At 48.1% G+C, this 25,798-nt stretch overlaps 2 protein-coding genes across 2 annotated transcripts; both read left to right on the forward strand.

Annotated features, from left to right (window-relative positions):
- Nucleotides 1–9,969: 9,969 nt before the first annotated feature.
- Nucleotides 9,970–11,129, forward strand: LOC117849372 (chitinase 2). The gene has a single exon (XM_034730913.2). The coding sequence runs from the start codon at nt 9,970–9,972 to the stop codon at nt 10,975–10,977; it is 1,008 nt and encodes a 335-aa protein (XP_034586804.1). The 3' UTR covers nt 10,978–11,129.
- Nucleotides 11,130–23,678: 12,549 nt separating this feature from the next.
- On the forward strand, nt 23,679–24,712 carry LOC117847768 (uncharacterized). Its single transcript, XM_034729052.2, has 2 exons — nt 23,679–24,219; nt 24,317–24,712. Exons 1-2 carry the CDS (start codon nt 23,884–23,886, stop codon nt 24,500–24,502), a joined length of 522 nt encoding a protein of 173 aa, XP_034584943.1. The 5' UTR covers nt 23,679–23,883; the 3' UTR covers nt 24,503–24,712.
- Nucleotides 24,713–25,798: the final 1,086 nt, after the last annotated feature.

Below are 25,798 nucleotides of genomic sequence, written 5' to 3' on the forward strand. Positions count from 1 at the left end.
TGCCTTCCAATTCCAAACTAGTAGTTTCTCACTGTTATTGCTCTATATCTATAGCTGGTTTGGAGGTCACCGATCGATTCACAGACCTCAACATTTCCATTTCCTAAGAAATATACGGGGATATCAGGAAAGAACACTCTGTCCCCCCATATAACAAGGGACATGCTTAAAGTTTTGAACAAAGCGATCCTTTCGTCCTGTGCATATCTGCACTTTTGGTTAGACAGTGAATTTGGTAGGTCAGTAGGTGCTTCATGGTTGGCTCGGCTCGTGAAGGTAAGGATTCTGTCTCTAGCTATTCTGAAGTTGATCAGAGAGTGCCAAGCTTTCTAAAGCAGTTATGGGAGAGGCTGACGCCTGATGGGTCAGGAAGCCCAACAAGGACTTCAGTGGGCCGTAATGGACAAGCAAGACGATTTGCTTTTAAATTTTAATTACACCAGTTAAAAGGATCATTCAGAGGTGTAAGCAAGTGTGAATTTTTTCCCTTTGAAACAGGTAGTTTTATAGGTTGTAATTAGTATTACATATATGGGGGTTTTCGTCTATGCTAACTCCTAGTCCTAGATGTAATTGTGTCACTTTGGTCCGCTTAAAGTTAATACTCCATGTACCCCATGCCATGACTTTTTAGTGCCCACACAGGGACACTTAGCTGGATCATGGCTTCTTTATCTCCAGGTAGAGATGCCTGTAGCAGCGCTAGCTGTAATCATCTATGGCTGCGCATGTGACACACTGAGTCACTGACACGTTGTGTTGATCCGCTCCATCATCCAGACAAGCTCCAAGCTCCGTCAACAATTGGGCTCTTCAAGTGACACCAGAGGTCGGTGGAGGGGATTCGCCGTGCTTCCACCCCGGCCTTTTGAAATAAACTTGTGCTTGTTCTTCCGTAACACCAGCATAGAAAAAGTACCCGAGTTCCTTAGGCTCATGCTGTACCAATTGGTGCTTGCAATAGTGCAGATGATTTAGTCCCAGATGCCTCCTATTCCCAACACATTATACCGTGATTCCAACTCCAAGTGATGTATATCAGTCGATTTGCATGTGTAATGTGTTGTGCTGCAGGTTTTCATATACCTTTGTTTGATTCCATCTATTTTATGGACAGGCAGGTCTAGTACTTTAGGCACCAGCTGGCTGCATAGGTTTTAGGTACAAATAATTTTTTGGATGATTTATCGCTCTTATAGTAAATTATCAGGCTTCATAGTAAATAATTCTCGTAATTTACTAGGCCTCCATTGACCCTGCACAGTGGTAAATTAACCAAATACTTTACTACATTTCGACTTATGTGGATTTCACTAGTAAACTTTTAATATTGTTGGAACTGAATATTATAGTAGTTTCATGGACTCATGTTCATTAGTTACCAAGAACTTTCTTTATCAAATCATAGTCAGAAAATTACGTCTGCCATCGGTAAATTAACCATAGTAGTTTCTTGGACTCATGTTCATTAGTTGTGAAGCACCTTCTTTTTATCTTTTGCTCACAGAACTAAAATTTTAGTTATTTCAAAATTCTCGTAATTTCTCTCAGTGAGAGTCGATTTAGGTGCATAGCGCTATTGTAAATATATCATACCATTTACTTAGTTTTTTTCCATCAGTTCTCGTAATTTTACTGTAAACAATTATGGTAATTGTAGGAGACCTTCAGGTTCCTTCACCGTGGTAAATTCACCATATAATTTACTATTTTTAAAGCAAGCCGATTTCAACATGTTTAAGAGTTGTTCATTTGTGTGGATCTGTCCTTTATGTATCACGGAACTACAATTACCATTTGTGTGTCAAATTTGTGACAAACCTCCAATTTTTATTGCTCCATGCAGAATGAATGTTGATGGATCGCTGTGAACCTCGATCTGGAACAGTACCAGCATCACCCGTGCACCCATATCAGCTAATCGATTTTCCTGCAGTAGCTGATGGATCTCCGTCGCAGCGCACGCGGACAAGAGATGGAGCAAATTACTGCCAATGGAAATCCAGTTGTAAGTATAATCAGTGTTTTATTGTCTTATTTTATCAGCAGAAGGAAGCGGTAGACTATATTCATGTTAATTTTAGTAAATTGTGTTTCTCGTAAATTATATACATCAAAATGATGATAACCATTGGTGCCTTATTGTAATTTCATCCTATACATTGTGTGATCCATTATTTTAGTGTAACTGATTATAGATGAGTAATGCGATAGTTTTCAGGAGCACTTAATATATTAGTTCTCATGGAAAATCAATTGTTCCTTCAGATCACTAGGCCTTCAGTGTCCCTTTACAGTAGTAAATACCTCCTGTAGTTTACTACTGTTTTCTCAAAACTATATGGACATTATGGTTGTCTTATTGTAAATTTCTGATATATCAGTTGCTTATAGATAGCTTTGTAGATCCTTAAACTAGTCTTGTTTTCAGATGTCACATGAAGATTACTTTGCTGCGTGAGTGCCTGAGAGATAATCTCCTTCTAGTACACCAAAACATCTCTGACCAATACGTTATTGTCAAGCTAAAGCAATTTCTTTGTTAGCCGCATTTTTGTTCTAGTTAGTTTATTACCCCTTCCAATTTATTTTACCACAGATGCTGGAAAAGGTGACTCAGTTTATGTTAGAGTTGCGTTTATATATGCTTTACTACCCACTGAACTTGAACAATAAGAAGACTCTTGCCGGACTTGGGGCACACAGGCCTCGATCTTTATCAACATGGCTGATTATGTGTCCAAATAAGTATGTAAGATACTGTCATTGGCAAGCTAGAGCTCTCTTTCTCTGGTAATCTTGTTACTGCAGTCATGGCATTATCATAAATTTACTTCCTCAGCTGTCATATAAAATTTGGAAATATAACTGTGGCTCTTTTCCAGCATGCCTGTTTAATTAAAAAATGTACAGTTCCAGTGTTTCATGCTTGTTGAATTATAAAATTAATTACTAATGTCCTCATTTTAAATGATTCCAGGTGATGATGCCTCGTGGGAGTTACTGGGCACTTGTGCCTTCTCTCCACCATCCTGGTGCCTACCTACATGGGCTCACCACTTCCTATATTCTGAGGCCAAAGGTTATGGAGGGCACTGCGCTTGCCAACCCTGCCTAGTTCTACTCCGATGAGCTTACTCCATCTCCCCAGACAATTTTTATGATCAAAATCAGTTGGAGCTAGGGCAAGCAAGCAGCAGACTTTGTTTGGCGCAAACTCAGATTGTCGTGTTATAACCATGTAAAAATCTAGATTGTGTATGGTTGGAGCAGTGCCAAATAAAATGTGGGAGAAAGGACTTTAGATTCTATGTTAAAGAAAACACTTGTTTCAATCTCACCTTATATTATAGTCAACATATAGGCTAAGTTACAGTAAATTACGACACAGTGTAGTATGCGACATATTGATTCTAGTAAATAGTGTATGTTGTCGTCTTGAGCATTCGAATTATCGTAACTGTATCACGATAAATTGGTCTCTGCATTATAGTGATTGGTTCCTCGAATAGCTAATATCAAATTATTGTAACTTCATATCCTAATTATCATAAGTATGCGCGTACATCTCCTCAGCATCACGGATTACTATTGTTCCTAGCGTCGCAGCAGTCAGCTTTGCACCTTTGTCGTAGTTCCTTTATTAATCAGTACGGAAGGCAAAAAAACGCCAACCTGCCGCTGATTACGGACCAGGCAGTAAATGATCGAAGCGCTGGGCTAGCTCCCTACGTGCAGGCTCTGCCGCTCGGCTTGAGCCCGTAGGCGACTGGCTCCCACCTATCGAACGCGAGCCTGGAGGCTGCATTGATTAGGAGACACTAAGAGTATGAAAAAACTCATCTTCCTCGATCCTATTACTGCACTTATCTGACATTCTGACTTATTATTATTGAGAACATGCTCATTTAGAATACGCTAATTAAATTCATATGATGGAAAACTACTCGCAGCTCAAATTCTTCAGTTAATGGTTGGGCAAAGCAAGCAATGCGGAGCTAGTCGAGACACTGCTCCAGTTCGTCACATGGAAACTACTCGTAACTCAAATTCTTCACCTGGAAGCCTAACTAGTAGTAGCACCTTTCTTCTTCAAATGTTGGTTGAATGGTCGCAGGATGAGTCTCATACAGTAAACATAACACAGATTCCCATTTACTTGTAAGATCATCAATCGAATGAGAGGTTAGATAATCTGATAAATTCTGGAAGATTAATGATCTAAAAGAAAGAGACTATGATTTTGAGCTAGATTGGCTGCTTAGCATTGCATCATGAATGGCCAATGATGTGCAGTTCAATACTACGACTGAATCAGAAACAAAACAAAAGAGACAAAATAAAATAGTAAAAATAAGCACTCTAATTTCTGAAATAAAAAAGCACTCTTATGAAACACTATAAAGGGAGTGTCTATAGCTCACCCGAGTACTAAAAAAAATAAAAAACAAGAGGCAAGCTTGTACATCAGAGGCTCGGAGCTCCTTTAGGATGCACCGCTTCCTACCGGGAAATTGATGATGGGCGCAGTGGTTCGTCAGGGGATCTGGATGGGGGGAGCTCACGAATCCCTGCCGTCGTTGGCGTGCATCACTCCCCGCTGCTGTCGCCGCCGCCGCTCCCCCTATTGTTAAATACTTCGATAAAAATGAATGAAAATGTTGGAAAATGAATTACTGGACTACTTATAAAAATGAATGACAACTTGACAAGCCTATTGATAAAAATGAAAGACAATGCTAGAAGATGAATTACTGGGACTATTGGATGAATTACTAAATTACTGAATAATCCTTATCATTAGCCTACTTGACAAATAGACAGAGAACTAACGAAGCCTGAAAAAAAATGAAGGAAAATGAAAATGATACACTGGAGGTGGTATCAAGCTCCAACCTTTTCCAGACCCAAAAAATACTAATGCTTAATGACAGGCAGGGGCAATGAAAATTGAATAAAATTACTAATGAACAACAAAATACACTGGAGCTAGATATTGTTTAAAACATTACTGAGCATTACTTTGACATTATTATTACTGTCATACTTGATTGCCAGAGCTAATTACCAAAAGACAATCAATTACTAAACACTATATTACCGCCTGCTTAATTACAAAACCATACCTCAAATTACCAAAGATAAAAAATTACTGATCTCTATACTACTATAGCCTACTTGATTACCAAAACATTTCACAGCTTTTACCAAAACATTTATCAATTACAATAGGCAACATCTTTCAGTAGATTAGTTCCTTTTAGTAACTGGTATTTCTCTTATTAGTAACATGACATATAATCTTCTTCACAGCTGGTTGAATCCTTTGTGGCTAGGGAAACATTTCATCACTATGCAGTCAAATTATATCTTTTCTTCCTAGCACAGTGGAGCTCTCAGAGGTCACGGCCCTCCAACACCTGCGCCATCCACGAAAGTTCGTAAGAGGCTGATCGCTCCGATTCCTGCAACTTAGGTGCTATTATTGAAGGGAGAAAAATTATAATGATAAATACTACTGAAAAAAAAGACAGATGGGGCTACTAGTGAAGAGGGAACAATTTCTACTGGATTACTAATAGACTCAATGCTACTGAAAAAAAAAAGGCATTGACCTTCTAATGCTCTGCCTAACCAAACCCAAATAGACTACAGCTCAATACAATGCACTTGCACATAGCTCATAACTCAAAAGGCATAACTGAAATTTCATATCCTGCACATCTGACGTCTGAAGAAATTTAGGTGGCGTTTGGTTCAAAAATCGTAACGTAAACGTAAATGATATCAGGTCACAGCGTGAATAATTACCGAGGAAATGATTACTCGTTTTGTTTGGCTCAAGCTGAACAGCGAGTGCCGCAAGCGCTGCGGAGGAAGCAGGCCAACAGGGTGCTTGCCAGACTACAGCGACAGGATTCAATTACGCGCATGCGTGAGCGGTATCGGTTAACGCCACATTTTGTATTGGCCTGGGACCTGATTACAAGGGATTTGATTACAGCCAACTGAGACAAACAAGTTTAACGGAATTAGCTTGCGCTGTGATCGGATACCGCCCGCAAATTGCCGAACCAAACGGCTCACACGAACCTTCCGTTTACCTGCCTCATTAGCCCATCCTGTAAAAACCAGTAGTAAAGAGATGGCAGCCTCGCCAGTCAAAACTCTGACGAAAGATTACAGTGACAGGAGGGCGGCGAGAAGCCGGCCAGATCTGAAGCACGAACCAGAGATCCCAAATCCATGTCTACAAGTCAACTTGCTTCGCGGAGCCGGAGGCGATGGATGAAGAAGCACCACACGGAAAGGTCGGGGGGGCGTACTGGCTTACTCAGCAAGCGGCACTGATGCCTCCATTACTCCGCCCCCCTGCTCAATTCTTTAGGAGGTTGGAGGAGGAGCTCACAAGGGCAGCGTGGCCAGCGGCGCCCAGCGGGATGTGGCGGCGGCGTGCGAGCTCTGCGCGGCGGAAAGGACAGGCGGACGGGATCTGTTTACCGAAACAATCGATCCGCTTTTTTTTTCCTACCGAATCCATCGGCTCGCTACCTTCCTCCTGGCTCCGCACAAGCCGGTCATTTGTTCACCGGATGGCTCGCTCGCTAGCGCTCTTCTCGCACGCTCGGCTCGCTGCTCCAGGCCGCGTGGAGGGGGAACAAACTGCTCGCCAATACTAATCCGCCGGATATCTTGGCTACAGAATAGTCTATTCTATAGTTGGCCATGTAGTATATAGACCCTATATATACAGTAGCTAGTATAAGGATAGCTAAGATTAAGAAGAGGTGGTATCGACCGATAAGGTTCCTGCATAAAATTCAATTTTCAACTAAATTTTGAACATTTTAACATTGCCACTCACGTGTGCTTTATACACTTAAGGTTGATATTGCACTCTGCTTTCCGTTAACCCTCTACATTCGGATCGGAAGATCTCATTAGACTTCATTATGGGATTCGATGGTCACATTCAGTCTTGAAATGTTGAAATTATGCGAAGATTTATGATTGTTGTACATAAACATCTATTTTTGCAGGGTGGCAATGAGGTCGGGCTCTGTCGTCCCGTCCATTTTTGTAGCAATTCATACAAAATTGTAGGTGATGTAGTTCCAGATGCCTCCTATTCCCATTGCTCTACGTCATCCTTCCATCTCTCACCTCTAAGCAATGCCATGGCTTGTGGTTCTTCCTACTGCTGGTTCAAAGGGTGGGTACGTATTTTGTTTCAGGCAACTTAGCTAGCCACACCTAGTTAAGGCTAGCTGAAGATATGAGGATGTCAGGGGAAGGATCCTATTTTGTAGTAGTCAGAGAAGACCACAATGCAAATTCATTTCGTGTGTACAAACGTGGATGGTACAATGACTGACGACAAGAAGGTCCATGCATGTCTCCAACAATAAGTGCTGAGATAGATCTGGTGTTGAAAAAAAAATGGAACCTGGCTATTTGCATGACAAGCTGGCCCCTTCATCTCATTGATCAGCAACTCGCCATGTATGCTCTAGCTACCTCTATCCCATCTCCACTACTCCATGCATCTTGCACTCGTGTTCTAAGAACGGATCGGACGTTCTTTTTTTTGAGCGACTGGTTCAAAGTCAGCCAGTAGATTACCAGATGACATGTGAATCTACGATGTAATGAGGAGCAAGGCGCTGGATGAGGCTTGTTGGCACAACATTCATGCTAGGGTCAAAGGATCTTGTCCTGCTTGCTTGATGCATGTTGTTCTATAGGTGGACACATAATCGACGGACCGAACTTGCTACACCAGGGCTGCACCATGGATATCATCACACGTTTTATCCAATGCATCACTGCAGGGATTCAGTGTTCCAGATGCCTCTTATTCCCGATGCATATTATGTCGTGCCTTCCCACTCCAACTAGTAGTTTTCTCATATTTTTGGTCTATAATACATCTCTAGCTGGTTTGGTGATCACCAATTCACTGACCTCAACTTTTCCATTTCATAAAAATCATATGAGGATGTCGCAACAAAGACTGTAATAAGATCACAACCTGTCCCCTATATAACAAGGGCCATGCATGCTTCTTCAAGCTTTGGATAGAGGGATCAGAGGTTAATTGGTTGTGTTGTACTGCACTTTGGTTTGACGGTGAATTTTGGTAGGTATTTGATGGTTGGCTCGTAAATATAGATCGATGATGCCAAGGACAAAGGACCTGGGGCCCGTTCGCTTCAGCTTATAAGCCGGCTGAAAAGCTGAAACGGCTGATTTGTTGTGAGAGAAAAATACTGTTTGGTGGATGATAAGCCGACTGAATAAGCTGAAGCGAACAGGCCGCTGAAATAATATAATGACGGTAAATAATACCTGAATGGGGCGTCTGCAGAGGACCACAGATATATGACGGGTCGGATCGATCGGCTGGCGCTGGCGGCATGCGTGATCGGAGCAGGCTCACGAGCCACAGGTCGCCGGAGTACACGCGGCACTCCCGACAAGGTCTTGGGGCGGCGGCGCAGGCGAACCCGGCGGGGTGGACGGGGTTTCATTTGCCGTCCACCCTGGATGGTATTTCATTTTCCCGTCCGGGGTCGAGGTCCTTCCAACCGTTGGATCTTGCGTGTGCGGTCAGGATTCGGTCTCGCGGCTTTAAGGGTGAGCGTATCCTGGGCCAAGCGGAGGCCCAATTTCCTAAGGCCGACATCTCCGACAGTGGGGATTTTGGCCCACGACAGCGCGTACGTGCGAGCAGCGGGTTCCTCTGCTCTGCCACTCACTGCCGGCGCCGGCCGGCGGTGAGCTAACCGTGTCGCCGCCGGGAAGCCGGGAGCGATGCCTTCGCGAGGCGCGCGGCGGAGGAGAAGACACGTCACCTTGACGTCAGCGTGCATAACTGCAGACCAGAGGTTGCTGTTTCCTGCAACTGTTGCTAGCTGATTGGTACTGTATCCGTCGTGGCCTGCAGGCATCCAGAGGCCCTGCCTGAGCCTGACGGGCCCCTGGACTGCATCATCGCAGCTCAAACACGCAGGTATGGTAGCCAACAGGCGCATGCCGTCAATGCGCGTCCTGCACGTACACGCCGCCGCGCGCAGACACACGCAGCAGCCGGGCGGGCAGTTGAGTTGATCTCCGGCGAGGGACGGCGGCGCGGAGGTAGAGCGCGGTGGCGGACGTAGAGACGACGTACGTCACCGCGGCGCGACAAGGAGAACGGCGGTGCGGCATGCAGATACGATGGATCGCCCGGCGGCGCGCGGCGGCACGGATGATCACAGGCTCAGGCTCACAAGTCACATGTCGCCGGTGCACGCGCGTCACTCCCGACGAGGTATTTGGCACCGCCGGGTGGCGATGCCGATTGCCGAGCACGGCGGCGGCGGCGCCACGAATGATCACAGGCTCAGGCTCACATGCGTCACGGGTCGCCGGGGCACGCGCGGCACTACCGACGAGGTCTTAGGCACCTCCTGGTGGCGACGCCGAGCACGTCAGCGGGGCATGCGAACCGGCAAGGCCTCGCCGCGCGAGCAGGGCAGCGAGCTCCCAGGGCGGCCGGGGTGGTCGGAGTTACATTTGCCACGTCACGCGACGCGACACCATTAATCGCCGTACCGTCTGATCCGCTGTACTGACTACAGAAGCATTGCTAATCGATTATGTTACAGGCACTCATCGATCCATCCATGGCCGGCCTGCATGTGTAGACCCCTGCCCTATGTTAGTTTCTAGAGGATCGCACTCTGCAACCCCTGGCCGGCCTGCATCATCCGCATGCGGACACGCAGTTGCCGGCCGGGCAGTTAAGTTGATCGCCGGCAGCCTCTCGACTCACTCAACTCCAACTCCAACTCATTTGACTCAGTCAAACCTAGTCGCACTAACACCAGCTGCTCACCAGTCATCAACGAGCCGCGCGCACCTTCAAATACGTGCACCAACCGCGTCAACCTCGTCATCTCGATCGCGCTAGCTCGAGCTCCGTCCATGGCTTCTCTTCATCAGAGGATCACCGCCATGGTCAGAACCTTATTCCCTTTCCTCCTTCTCTGCGTCGTCGGGGCGACGGCGACGGCCTCGGCGTCGAGCGGAGCGCGGCGGCCGCTGTTCCGCGAGTACATCGGCGCGGAGGGCAAGAACGTGACGTTCGCGGACGTCCCCGTGCACCCGGGCGTGGACTTCCACTTCATCCTCTCCTTCGCAATCGACTACGCCGTCGACGCCGCCAACGCCTCCGCTCCTCCTCAACCCACCGACGGCCGCTTCGTCGTCTACTGGGACGAGGCCAACCTCACCCCTGCCGCCGTCGCCGCCGCCAAGCACCGCGGCGGCGGCAGCGCCGACAACAACAACAACAACGTCCGCGTCGCGCTCAGCCTCGGCGGCGACACCGTCCACGGCGCCAACGCGACATTCCGGGCCTCCTCCGTCGACGCCTGGGTGGCGAACGCCGTCGCCTCCCTCACCGAGATCCTCACCACGTACGGCCTCGACGGGATCGACGTCGACTACGAGCACTTCGGGGAGCGCGAGACGCCGGAGGTCTTCGCGGAATGCGTCGGACGGCTCGTGCGCGCGCTCAGGGCGCTCGGCGTCATCTCCTTCGCCTCCGTCGCGCCGTTCGCCAACCCGGACGTCCAGGCGCACTACGGCGAGCTCTGGCGCCGGTACGGCCGCGAGTTCGACTACGTCAACTTCCAGTTCTACGCGTACGCCGCCAACACCACGGTGGCGGAGTTCCTGGGGTACTACAACGAGCAGAGCAGCCGGTACGCCGGAGGCGGCGGGAAGGTGCTCGTCGGGTTCGGGACGGACCCGGCTAGCAACGGGCTGGGGCCTGGGAAGGGGTTCTTCCGGGCGTGCCGGGAGCTGCGGAGGCAGGGCAGGCTGCACGGCGTCTTCGTCTGGGCGGCGGATAACTCCGCCGCGGACGGGTTCCGCTACGAGCGCGTCGCGCAGAGGTTCCTCGCCGGCGCCGCGCCAGGATTCACTTGAGCGATCGAGGCCTACGTGTTTTTGGTTCCGTACATGTGTGTTTGTTTCGTGTAATCGTGGGTGGTTGTTTGTAAAACTCAAATTACATTTGTATTCGTTTGTAACAAAGCGGCCCAAATTGAAATTTTTCAAGGATTCTACGTTATTTTCGTCACATGATATCCATCCAACTGTTAAATTTTTTCTCTCACCTACTCATGATTTATATGACCGTTGATTTCAAAAAATTCTTGTTCATCAGTCAAAAGATTCGAGAGTCCAAACTAGGTCATACATGCATGCAGACATTATCATTTTCGAATTTCTTTTACCATTACATTTTCCTTACTTGAGGCTTTCATTTATCCAAACATGATAAAACGTCGATAAAAATGTTGTTTTTTTACTTTCATCCATATTCTTATATCTATGTGGTATAATTCATAAAGGTGGATATGGATGTCCTGCTAACAAGTACTCCGTAGCAAGCCACTCATTAACACTACAAACAATTAAGGCACTCATTGCCCACAATATGTTAGAAAGTGTACAATTGAAAACTCTTTAGCCCATTGGTAGTAGTGACGGATCCAGAACAACGGATGTAGGAGGGTGGGGGCTAGATGGTGTGTGCAATGGTAGGGGGCATGAGCCACCATACCGAATCCATCCTTACCCTTTAGTTAAATCCACCTCCGACCTCAAGATGCTGATCCTTCCTTATCCGAAAGCACCTCTTGACCGGTGATCGATTCTACCTCCAACCTCAAGCTCATCCCACGTGCTTGCCGGGTCCGTCCCGAAGCTTTGCTCGTTGTGTTAGAGATTATGTATCTTGGTTTCATATCACATGTCATGTAATGTGTACAACTATCTCTTGGTTGTATCCAGAGAAGTTGTCATGAATATTGTTGGCTGTTAAGCTCGGCTAGAGATAGAATTCTATTAGAGATGTACTAGAAGTCATTGCCAAGCACAACAGCTATCATGTAACAAACTTGGTGTAATCTCTTGGGATTGTTCTCCTATATAAACACCCACCCGTGGAGAGCCAAGTTAGGAATCCCCGTTCCACAGTTTTTACACGCCGTAGTGGTCCGTGAACTGCATGCTGCGCCACCGTGGTGTTGGACGGGTACGCGTACAACTGGAAGCTGACATAGTGAGGTAGGTCGTCAGCAAGGTAGGTCGCGACTCGCGAGGGATGAATAAGAACTGTGGTTGCGATCCAAGCTAACAAGGTGGGAGCGAGCTGTGTGCGTCTGTTTGTTTGACCTGATTTGAGTCGGTGAATGCTCATGACTCGTCGCCGGTCGCCGGCGGTGCACTGAGAACAAAATGGCCGGCAAGCAGGCGGCGACTGCAGCACATTCACCTGCTCCTAGCTACCTGCCCAGCTGCCCTATGCGTATCGTATGGCCTACTACTACAGTGCTGTAGGCAGCAGGACGTCACGAACAGATGATACGATATATCCTGTCTCCAAAATCAAATCTCTGTGTCTGTGCCCATTCCGAGACCCGGGGATGCATGGCCATGCAGGAAAGCTGTCGTGTCGGCAGACAGACAGGTGCGCCAGCAGCTGCCAACGTTTCATGAGTTGATGCGGCAGCCGTGCCCTTGACACGTACGATTCCACGTGTCACGAGAAGTTGCGGACCGCTCCTTGCCGCTCTCTCTAGTTCGCATATAAACGACGACGGCGATCGATGAGCAGCACAAGGCAGGCAGCAGGGCTGAACACGAGCGCGTTCCTTCCTTGATTAATCCTCACGCACGCAACGCAATGGCTTGGAGCTCACCGAAACCGGCCACCGCCCTACTCCTCCTCCATCAGCTCCGACAACGCGCGCCAGCCACGGTCGTTGCTCCGGCAGCGCCACTACGCCGGCGGCGGCACTTATCGTCGTCCACATCATCGTCGACGACGACGCACACGCGCCAGCAACGCGACGACGGCAGCGGCGGGAAAGGCAGCGTGGTCGAGAACCCGCCCCCGGGGATGGCGCACCTGCCTGAGGACGCGCCGCGGCAGACGCCGCCGAGGCTCGGGGAGCCGGAGTGCCGGACCTCGCGGGGCCGCCCATGCCGACGTCATCCGAGGACAAGTTGGGCGACGCGACGGGGGAGGAGGAGGGAGATGCTGCCGCGCCAGGGGGCGGCATGCCGGACACCGCGCCCGCGCCCGCGCCCGACGTGGCGGTGCCCCCGGTGTCGCCGGACGGCAGCAACGTGTGACCTTTGCTTGTTTGTTCCCTGCAGCTTGTTTGTTCAGATCACATATCAGTGCGGCATGCAGGCGCTACTAGCTGCAAGTATCCCAAATGCGCATCGTCGGTAGTGAATTCAAGGAATTTATTCACCACGTTTCGCCGAGAGGCGAGAGGGTATACGAAGGATTGGAACGGGCGACCAACGGACAGGGTTCGCGAGAGGGTATATGAAGGATTGGAACGGGCGACCAACGCAGCGGGGTGAAAGAGAGCCGCTCAGAAGACACGGAAACAAACATAAAAAATAAAAACTAAATAAAAACTAAGAAGGCTCACAAGCACGTTCAGAAGCAACACGGAAGTAAATGCAAAATTAAAAAAAATTAAAAAATCGAGATAAAACCAATCTCAACACCTTCCACGTATAAAAACTAAGCTCAACACCTTCCACGTATAATAACTAAGAAGGCTCAGAAGATCGTTCAGAAGCAACACGGAAGTAAATGCAAAAATAAAAGATCGAAACAAAACCAATCTTAACACCTTCCACGTATCGGAAAGGTTCAGAAGCACGTTCAGAAGCAACATGGAACGGAAAGGCTCAGAAGCACGTTCAGAAGCAACACGGAAGTAAATGCAAAAATAAAAGATCGAGACAAAATCAATCGAGACAAAATCAATCTCAACACCTTCCACGTATTGGAAGTTCCGATAAGCTATTATCAAGATCTCGTAGTCACATCGGATCTACCTACCGCTTAGAAGCAACACGGAAGCAAACATAAAAGATTGAGACAATCAGAAGCATGTTCAAAAGCAACACGGAAACAAACGCACTCAGAAGCATGTTCAGAAGTAACACGGAAGTAAATGCAAAAACAAAAGATTGAGATAAAATCAATCTTAACACCTTCCACGTATTGGAACTTCCGAAAGTAGTATCGGAGGTCGGAACTTCCGGAAGTGGTATCGGAACTATCTAGAAAGCTCCGACAAAAGGTCCTTTGCGGTTTTGTCGCAACTTCCGACCCTGTATCGGAACTTCCGGCACCTATCGGATGTATTGAGAAACTGCTGACAAAGAGCTCTTAGGCTTTCAAAAATAAATATCAAAACTTCCAGTTCAGTGTCGGGACTTCCGTCCCGTCGGAACTTCCTACACGGTGTCGGAACTTCCTAATGCTCGGAAAAACGACCCGAAAAGTTAGGTCAACGCTTCAAAATTCAATTGAATGACCTCCAAAATTCACGAAATTTTAACCATAGCTCCGCAAGCCTAGCGAGTCTTTGCCCAAAACATCTCCTCAAAAAGATCAAGACTTCCTATGGATTTCATGGAGTACGGTCAAGAACACAAATGAGAGAGTTTTGAGAAAACTTTAAATTCAAGCCGAATCTGTGGGGGATTTGAGGGGGATCACATCAAAGATGCTCACAAGGTTCCTAGCACCAAATTCCCCCAACAAACCTCACGGGATTTGAGCTCAAACGCGAAGAACGAAAAATCCCTGAAAATAGCTTCGAAAATACCAAAAAGGAAAAACAGGAGAAACAAAAGATTCAGCCACGGATTTGAGACACAAATTCAACTAAATCACGAAGGCAACATTACAAGATGAGGACTAGCCTCCTCCCTTCATCCACCCACTAAGATGAAGAAATCAAGAGAAAAGAGCAATCACCCTCTCATCTCCCTCTCTCCTCTCTCTCTCTAAGCACTTGGTTAGCCTCTTAGCAAATGAATTAGGGTTTTCTCAAGAGGTGCTAAACCAACCAGCCATCCACCCATATGTATAGTCCATGGCAGATGTCGAAACTACCCCTGCGCAGGGGTATTTTGGTCCAGATTTTTATCGGCGCATCGGACGGACACGCCACCTTCACAACTTTGCTTCGCCTCGACGCAAGCTTCATGATGATGCCACGTGCCCTCCTTCTCGAAGCTCCGGCTGCACCGGGCTCGCCTCCGGTTTTGAGGTCCAAACCGAAAAACCTACCTACGCGGTGGTTTTGAGGTCCAAACCGTCCATCTCCGCTTAGCCGCCACGCGACCTCCTCGATATCGACGCGTGACTAGCCTCCGCCAAGCCTCCCACTCGACTCGACCGACGCCGTCTCCGTCCCGGCATGTCCTCTCGCCCTTCCGCGCACCATGTGGACCACGACTCCACCCGAAATCCTCGGGTCCCTTGGTCCAAGCCTACTCGTGTTCATCCTTCACCGCCCTTGGTGCATCAGCATGAACCTTTCACTTGACCTTCACCGCACGCTGTCAGTCGCCACACCGCATCCTACACCTGCACATCACAAGCCAAGAGCAACATCATTATACACAACGTTGTCAATCACTCATCATCCAAGGGTGACCACCATTGGTCCTCAGTATAGAAATTCCCACGTTAATAAAAAAGGAGAAGAATTTGCACCATTGGATTTTATGAAGATCTAACGGTCTATATTACTCAAAGAAATCCAACCTAACACAACTAATAATTAAAAAAAATACCTTACAAAGCTACTAACAAAGCTAAGAGGCTCTCTATCCAAGTTGGCAAAAAAGATTCATCTCCATATTGATTTGCTCATTCCAACAGACTATCCATTTTTTCCACTCTCCAAATCCAATAGTTATCCTCCTCTTTAAAAATATACACTCTCCATCCACTCCAAGAGTCTCTCCATTTCGCACCACAACAGACTCTTCATTTTCCACTCTCCATTTTGCACATTTGGCAAGGCAAATTCGCTTGCCAAGTTTGGAGAGTGTGAGGGAGCATTTGGCAAGTCAGATGGGATTGCAAGTCGAATCACAACTCAGCCGGATGGCAACTCTGTTGGAGCTTGATTTTCCAGCAAACTTGCCAAATTTTAGCTTGGAGACCCAAACAGCCATCCTGTTGGAGTTGCTCTAATAAATAAACATATGTTATTCCATCTCTCTCAAGTTTCGTAATGAGCAATAGTATTGACCGACATGGTTTTCCACATGAATACACAAGTCTTTGGAATATTGAGGACTCCTAATAAGGAACTAAATATATACATATAGATTAGGTTAGAAAATGAGATATGGACTCTTCCTAAGCTATAATACTAATTTGGAAATATATACTATAGAAATCTCAATTCTAGCCAAAGGTAGCCATGATCTATATTCTAACGCTCGATCTACCAGGGGGATGCAAAGCCAGCGGGGTGTGCATAAGTAGGAGGTAGGCCTTACAATGGCGCCATGGGCCATGGACAAGTGCTTGGCAAGTAAGAAGATGCAGTCAAAGGCAGATCGTGAAAAGAGGTAGGAAGAGGCACTTCTGACTTGCTGGGTTGTCAACAAGATTGTGCCAAGCTACCATCCTGCTGATCTGACTCTGCGTGAGGGGTTAAAGGCGCATCAAGCTAAATCAAAAAGAATGATGGCTATATCGTCCACTAGAAAAGAACGGAGTTGAGAATCTGAGACTAGGTTGAGCCTGAGCTTGAGACAATACGATGCTTGCTTGACCTAAGCATGATCTAGAAAATGATATGATGTTCACATAGTAGTGCTACCAAGGGACGATGCCTACGCAATGATAGTGCAGCCATGCAGAGCGACCATGATACTAGGGCCACACCTCGATATCAAGAGCCAAAAAGGTGTTTTTTCACAGGGAGATTGTCTTGGTGGTGGTCTGGTGGAGATCATCAGTTCGGTATGCCCTGGATGCAAGCACGGTATTAAAGGTCACGATGGAGTCCGTATTAAGGTAAGCCGCATGTACAACGATCACTACCAGAGAAAACGTCTCTACTACCGGTTGGGAACCCCCTCACAACCGGTACTAGCAATTCGGTGCTAGAGGGAGGTCTATTTAGTATTAATTGAGATAATCGGTACTAAAGGGTATTAAAAAATTTAAAAAATTGAAAATCCCCACCGGCCCCGCCGCCTGCCCCCGCTAGCCCCAGCCTTCCGCCGCCCTCCGCCCGGCCCCGCCACCCTCCTCCGCCCGCCCGCCCCTGCCGTCGCCCCGCCCCTCCGCCTGCCGCCCCGCCGCTCCGCCTCGTCCCACCGCATCCGCCCTACTATCGTCGCCGCCACCCCACCTCGTCCTGTTGCTGCTCCTCACCATCAGTGAGGGGTGAGCGGAGGGGAAGGGGAGGGAAGGCAGTAGAGGAGGAGGAGACTGTGAGAGGAGGAGGAGGAGACTATGAGAGGAGGAGGAGGAGGAGGAGGCAGTGTAGAGAGGAGGGAGGAGGAGGAGGATAAGGATAAGGAGACAGTGCAACGCACGGGGAGGGGGTGTGGGATCTGTATGGGAGATTTAGTATCGGTGGGGTTCCCACCCGGTACTAAAGACCCCCTTTAGTACCCGGTGCGAACCCCACCCAGTACTAAAGGGGGTCACGGGGGCCTCCTCAGGGACTATCCCGTAGGCTCGGTACTAATGCTCACATTAGTATTGGGCTAAAATGCAACCACTACTGATCCTCGGGATGAGAGGTCATTTTTCTAGTAGTGGATGCATATGGCTCTCTCCATAGAAAAGGTATTCTCATGTAGCTCACAAATAAAGTGCAGCATGTGCACGGTAAATTCAAGTAACATATATTATTACTATATGATGTCTGGTGTATGAAGATGGGTGCCTAGCAGATTTACAATAGACTTTAGCCAGAAACATACTCTGTGGACACATGAGTACCTAATTTAGTCTCGATTTTGGACAGGTACCTCGAAACCAAGATTAAAAGTTTCGACCATTGGTACCGGGTGATTAAAGGCTGGTGCGCCCAAAAAATTGTCGAAAAAATATTTTAAACCCCTGAGGAAGCCTGTACACTCACACACATCTCAAATCACAACACGTCTCACCTACACAACGTATGTAACTTAACATGCGAGATATTTTCATTTGAATTCACCTGTGGAGAACAGTTTACCAACTGTATTAAAGCTTGAAGGAGTATTAGTACTAATTGGAAAACCGACACTGCAAGGCCTCCGGGAACGATCAAATTTAGGCAGATTTTTTGGTTTTATGCTGTCGAGTTTGGTTTCTTTTCAATCTATGAATCGATGATGGATTGCTTAGGGTGTTCTTGTGTTCGTGGTGACCAGATTTGCATGCATGATCTACCGATGAGTATGACATATTGTTATGATCATACCCTTAACCTACTTGAGCTAATAGAGGTGATCATGACAAGATCTTTCTTGTGTAAGGTAGGGGATTTTGGGATCCGGACCAAAAATGTAGATTTAAAGATACTTTTTACTAAGATCATATCTATGTTGTTTTGCTATACATTCTCAGAATTACAACATATGCATAGTCTAGGTTGCTCTAAATTGGTTACATTTGCTCTATTTGTTATATGTCTATACATGCTTAGTAGATTGGATATGAATCTTTCATAAACACCATATAAGTTCCATAGATTGATAAACCTTAAGGGAATATTTAAGGGAAGAGTTCCGTATACTTGCGGTTTACAAATTGACGTGCTAATAGCCATTAACAACCATGGTTTACAAATTGACATGCTAATAGCCGTCAGCAACCATGGGACAGCAGCTCCTCCACGCTCCCCGGTCGGGCGACAGACTCGTCGGCCTAGTACATTGCTAGTATGAACTAAGAGATGGCACGAGCGCGGGGTGCCGGCTGACCGAGGGCACAAGATGTGATGTGATGGCACTCCGAGACGACCAACCCGGCCAACTTGTTGACCCAGTCAGCACCTCACTCAGACTGCCGACGACGCAGTAATGTGATACGAGGAGGTAGCAGCCACGATTATTGGTCTCACTCCAGTCGCGCTCAACTTTACCTACTGTCTCTATCTACTCCTGCAGTACGATCAGGTCCAGGTCGTACGTCGTTGTTCAGTTGTTCTTTACCGTGGCAGCGTACCAGTCCTACCACTCTGCGTGGTGCGTACGCTTACCTTTACCAACGACGATGTGGATCGCTCCGTCCCAACTCCCAAGGACCACCCACGGCACAGTTCGTCGTAAAACCAGTTCGCCAGCCAATTCATTTCATAGGCGCCTTTTAGATCCACAAAATCGTCAGTAGCTTGCTAGTTCAAAATTTACCGAATTACATCAGCTAATTCATTACATAGTTGTTATCTACTCCCTCCATCCCAAATTACAATTTATTTTAGCTTTTCTAGATACATAATGTTTGCTATGTATCTAGATATAGTATGCATCTAGGTGCATGCGCAAAGCTATGTATCTAAAAAAGCTGAATAGTAATTTTAGGACGAAGGGAGCAGTTAGCTAAAAAGACTTTACCAGCTGGACACATTAGCTGGCCTCGTTTGGATCCAAAGCACTGTATATGACGTGCAAATTCAGCACAATGCAATCACCTGGATTCGTATTTAGTGGAATTAATCAATTTCTATTATCGTGGATAATACACGCACGGTAAGATTTCTATGAGTAATAACCCCTAAAAAAGCGCTACGAGTTCTTGTTGCTCATTGTAGGCACACCAGTTAGGAACACAAGGTCTGAAAACCGTATAGATAGATAGACTAGAAAGACGGCGCCGCGTTGCCGCGCCAATACCTGTTGGGTATGACCATATGAGTTACCTTCTTTACTAACTATATCGTTTGATTTTTTTTATGCACACACACGAAGCTTTGACTTGTAGAGACAACCGATTGATGTACTATTTGATGCACATTAGCTTGTTAGAGAATATGTTAGAGAATGTACCTGCAGCTTGGCTCGGCATAATTGCTGTAAGAGCAGCAATTCGACAAGTATTACATTTTACAGGTTTAGGAATGGACAGCTTTCTCAAACATATTCATAGACACTACCATGTTTCTTTCTCTCCATTTGTTAATCGAAATGGAACTGTAATCTGTAGTTCTGTACATAACTATACATTTTTTTTTATGGAATATCAACCTATTTCTAAGCTTTCATTTGTCAATCTCTAACTTGTTAGATGAAAACAACTTAGGCACATCAAAGTCTAATATAAGCATACTACAAATCTTGCAAGTATATATAAGACATGGCTGTAACCTTTTGCCTGTTTAATGTATCAACCGAGCAAGACAATGAACACGCTAGTTGCTAGGATTTCAATGCATGATATGCAGTCGAGATATCACTGTATCAAGCTATCAATTTGATTGAGAACATTTTTTAAGGACACAAGGATGGAGTCAGAGGAGTAGATGAGTATATCAATCCTGAAGACTGGGGAGTTTTGATGCAAGATTTTGTTGTACCTGCAGCTTGGAGCCATAGACGTCCTCAACCTACTGCCACAATCAGCAGCGACATTTCGTCGAGCAGCTTGTGTGCGTGCTCCAGAACGCTCTCCTGCAGCTCCATTCATGGGGACAGCTCACCTACATGGCACAGCAGTGGAGGTAGAGCCTAGAGAGTAGCCGGGCATCTCAATAGACGGCAGATCCTGCTTGCCGCGTGCTGCGATGGTCGCGGGTGCCGCTGTGCCTGTGCCTGTGCGGCGCTGGACCCCTTGCGCTGCGGGCTGCGGCCTCGGCACCTGATGCAGCAGCATTGGCGGATAGCTCGCCGAGCTGCGCCTTCTCGAGCACGGCCGCCCCGCATCGCTGCCCCCGCAGTTGTCCGCCGTGGGTTCGGCCTTCGCACGCATCTCTTGGATTGAAGCGGAATCGAAGGGGGATGGCCAAGGTCTCGCCGGACGCGTGGCGGAGCTCGAGCATGAGGAAAGCATGTGTCCAGTCGCTGCTCTGGCTCTCCACCGTGGCTCCGCCTGGAAAACGACGGTGAGCTCAAAGTCCGAGATCAACGACCAGAGTAGACGCTGGCTGAGATCCCACGGCCGGAAAAATCAGACGACGTGGCTAAACGAGCGACTGAGAATGGCCCGTTCCCAGGGTCACGTTTCGTCTTATAGAGATGTCCACGGTTTGTTGAAGAAAAATCAGAAGAAAAAATAAGGAAACTATTAGTACAGCAACCTAATGGCCCAACCCTCTAACAAACAATCACAACTCACAACCGACGGATGCCACTTCGAGGTGATTGATGATAGTCAAATAAGTTTTAAAGGTTTGGCTGGAACCATGTCTGAATGATAAAATATTTGAAGAGTAGAGACACCCTTTGTTTTTGTTATAATGATATTCGAAATGATTCAAAGGGATACGAGGATGTTTGGTTCCATTGATTCTGCAGTATTTGGGTATCGATTTTTATTGCCACGGACCGTGGCGCGCCGGTTCGTATGGCTTTCTATAGCCATCAACCAAGCAACTCTTGTATCTCTTTCTTATCTTTTCTTTTCTCTATATGAAATTGCATCCCATAGCAAGATTTAAATATCTTTGGCGATACGACACACAATGCAAGAGGAATTAAACATACAAGATCTAAACATCCCGTTGCATACAAGATTTGAACATCCCATTGTAATACGACACCTATGCAAGTGGAATTAGAGAGTATTTGGATCTGTGGACTAATTTTTAGTTCAGGTCATATCGGATGTTTGGATACCAATTAGAAGAACTAAATGTGAACTAATTATAAAACTAATTGCATAAATCGTGGCTAATGTGCGAGATGAATCTATTAAACCTAATTAATTCATGATTAACACATATTTACTGTAGCATCACATGATCAAATCATGAACTAATTAGGCTTAATAGATTCGTCTCACACATTACCCTTCATTTATACGATTGGTTTTATAATTAACCTATATTTAATATTTTGTGAATATTTGATCCGACAGGACTAAACTTGAGAGTCCTGCGTCCAAACGGGGAGACCAAAATTGCAGCGACGGAGACCATTGCGGATCAGATCACGTCACGCCTTACGTTCAAATGGAGCCATGGATTCTTTCAAAAAAAAAATTTGGAGCCATGGAGGGAGTACGTTCCGTGCCGCAAGCAGTGAACACGACAGAGCAGAGCTCAGCAGACGGTTGGGGGCTGGAGGAAGACGACGACGGGGGGGAATCCGCGGCTGTACGCGTCGAGGCGGACACCTCATCCCCCCTGTCGCCCTACAGCCGCCGCCCCGCCAGCTGTGCACAGCTCGCCCGCCGCTGCATGGTCATGGAGCTTCTCCTCACCTGCAATCCGTCCGTCCATGGGGACGCGCTCCACCTCCAGGGATTAATTAACAATCTCCACGCGTGCTGTCTCTCGCGTGTCGAGTCACCAGCTAAGCGTGTGCAGTACACTCCGGCACATTATTATTATACTAATCCAAGGCCGGATCCCAATAAGACGAACTACATCCGTTCGTTTTCTATGTCTTGAATTCAAACCCGTGAGTGGACGAAATTTGGGCCCGTTCCTTCGTTTGCAAGAATTTGGACTTTTGGAATTGTTTCTTTCATATTTCTTCTTGTCCAAACAGAATGAAAAGAAGACGATTTGAGCTTAGCCGAAAATCCATACCTCCCTTATCCATCCAGAGTATATGGATCGATTCATAAGAATCGGATGATCCAACTCAAATTCGATCACCTTCCTTACTTCACTTGCTATGATGGCTAGTTCAACAGCCATGATTTATCAGGGTATATGGAATGTCGCTACTAAGGTTTGGAGGAGGTAGGCTAGGGTTTTTTGCTTGCCCCGAAATGGCAGGTTTGAACCAGACCAGAGTAGATATCAAGTTTAAAGAGATGTAGGATTTTATTGGTTGCCATGAGCAGTAGTATCGAATCCGAGGAGAGATAGTTGGGTTATACATGCTGAGGTGTTAGGATATTTCGAATCATAGTGATAGATCCGAATCTAGCAAGTGGGGGATGGATGGGCAGGCGGCAAGTTACCACGACAAGAGAGACATGAGTGAGACGCTACTGTACATGGGTGGCGGTGGACCGGAGGTGGAAGCAAAGGGGAAATATTAGGAAGGGTTGAATGTGCATAATCTTAATGATATATAAAAGTAAAACAGCGGGCACAATAATAAGATTATAGAAAATGCGGGTGCACCATGTGAGGAGAAAAGGAAAGAAAAAAAAAAGAGGAATACGAGCAAATGAGTTACCAGCACCAATTGTAAGGCCGGTAGCAACTGTTTTACTTGTTGACTCCATCTAATCACTGACTGACAAGTTGGTCCCTTTGCTTGAAATTATATTCATACTTTTCCCTGCAGCTAAAAGGAAAAGCAGATCATTTGGAGTACGTACACATTTCTTTTCCGTTTTCCAAAACCTGATAATGTCCATTATCCACAGCATTTGACAGGTAAAAAGCACAAAAAATGCCTTTTCACCGCAGGATTATCGTAGTACATCGCGTTTCATTCAAACGTGTTTTCCCTTCTTTTTTCCGGTCGTGATTTCCCGCCGCAGATTTTCCTGCGCCATCCCGTTGAACGCATATTTGTGCAGGCAAAGAATATATACGCTGATCTCCATTTTGACCAAGTATACCTAGCTGGGGCCCACCGGAGGCGGAGGGCGATGAAAAGTCAATGCCATGCCAGCTCCTCTCCTTCTTCCCGTTCAGATTTCAGACCGCCCCTCCGTCCACTATAAATCGGCCGGCCACCCACCTCCACCGCCGCACTAAACCCCAAGCTTCCCTCCCTTGTCACTTCTCCGACGACGCTCCCTCTCTCTGCACGTCCGCCGAAGCTAGCAGCAGCTTCTCAAAGCCTGCTCTGTTCTGCTCTGCTCACTGCCGCTGCGTCGATCGAGCTCTCGTTCTCGTAGAGACACGTACCAGCCGCTCCATGGATCTGCTGAACCCGGAGCAGATCTCGGAGTTCCGCGAGGCGTTCGCGTTCTTCGACAAGGACGGCGACGGCTGCATCACGGTGGAGGAGCTGGCGACGGTGATGGGGTCGCTGCAGGGGACGCGGCCTAGCGCGGAGGAGCTCCGCGAGATGATCCGCGACGCCGACGCCGACGGCAACGGCACCATCGACTTCGCCGAGTTCCTCGGCCTCATGGCGCGCAAGACCGCCGGCGCCGGAGGGGACGGCGACGGCGCCGACCCCGACGAGGAGCTCCGCGAGGCCTTCAAGGTCTTCGACAAGGACCAGAACGGATACATCTCCGCCACCGAGGTACGTTGCGTTCTTCTCTCTGCCACCGACCTGTGGGTCCTCCACCGTCTCTCATCTCTCTCTGACTGACATGCGGCCGGTTCTCCCTGCGTTGCAGCTGCGGCACGTGATGATCAACCTCGGCGAGAAGCTGACGGACGAGGAGGTGGAGCAAATGATCCGGGAGGCGGACCTCGACGGCGACGGCCAGGTCAACTACGACGAGTTCGTCAGGATGATGATGCTCTCCGACGGCCACGGCGGAGGCCACGCCGGAGCCGCCGCCGTCACCCAACACCAATGAATCCGTCCGGTCCGTCCATCTCTACGGCGGCGGCGGCCGGCCATACGTAGCTAGCAGGCTAGCGTTCCTTTTCCATCCCATTCCCAGCCTCCATTTTCTTCTCCGATGGAGCATCTCTCTCTCCCTCTCTGTAGTTCTCGTGTTCCTTCAACGATTATTCATTGTCTGTAGCTGATGATTAATCAACGATTTATTGATCGACTCGTCAAAGGATGACGACTGGTGATTGATTAAGAACGCACGTAAAGTGCCATGATCCTGACTAGCCAGCAGAGCGATGCAAGAGGAGAATAGTATAGAGTGTGTGCTCCGCGTTGGGCGTTCAACCCCGTTGAACATTGCGAACGCTGATCGCATTTTCGTTTCGTTCGATGGCAAGAAACAGAGTAGGTTTACCAATGATCCATGCAGGCTTAGCAGCAGTATTTTATTTGGGATTTCGTTTGACCCACCGACCGACACACGATGCCAACTGGGAGAGGACTTGTCCCCGGCCCTCTTTTTACATTTTTACCATCTGTCCTGGTATTGTTGACATCGAGGACGTTTTCACCGATTTGACTCTACCTTAGCTGTCATTTATTTAGGTGGTGTTTGGATCTTTAGTTCATGAGCTAAATTTTAGCTCCTAAAGTTTAGCCCCTAAAATTTAGTTCTGCTAGGCTGTTTGGATCCATGACTAAAATGGACTAAATCCGATAAATGTTGTTCAACAAAGACACTATTACCCTCCTTCCCTACCCCTCCTCTCCACCAGCGGCACCACCACCACCACACAACCAGACCACACCCGAGGCCGCGGGGGGGGGGGGGGGGGGGGGGGGGCGAGCGGAGGCGGGGTGCCGGCCGGAGGAGGCGGGGCCGGGCGGAGGCGGCGGGGTGGTCGGAGGCGGGGGCCCGAGCGGAGGCGGCGGGGCTGGGCGGAGGCGGCGGGCCAGCCGGAGGAGGCGGGGCGGTCGGAGGCGGGGGGCTGAGCGTAGGCGGCGGCGCCGGCCGGAGGCGGGGGCCCAGGCGGAGGCAGCGGGCCGGCCGTAGGCGGCGGGGCCGGGCGGAGGAGGCGGGGCGGTCGAAGGCGGGGGGCTGAGCGGAGGCGGCGGCGCCGGCCGAAGGTGGGGGCCCGGGCGGTGGTGGCACCACCACCTGCAGAAGCAGCAGCAGCAGCACCGGCGGCGCCGCCAGTGGTGGAGCTCGGCCGCCTCCGCCGCGCTCCTCCTCTTCGTGTGTCTTGAGGAAGGGAATAGGAAGACCGTGGTGGAAGCCGGCGCGTCAGCGGCCGTGGAGGCGGTGGCGGCGTCC

Source organism: Setaria viridis, chromosome 3, assembly GCF_005286985.2.
Source record: "Setaria viridis chromosome 3, Setaria_viridis_v4.0, whole genome shotgun sequence".
Lineage (NCBI taxonomy): Eukaryota > Viridiplantae > Streptophyta > Magnoliopsida > Poales > Poaceae > Setaria > Setaria viridis.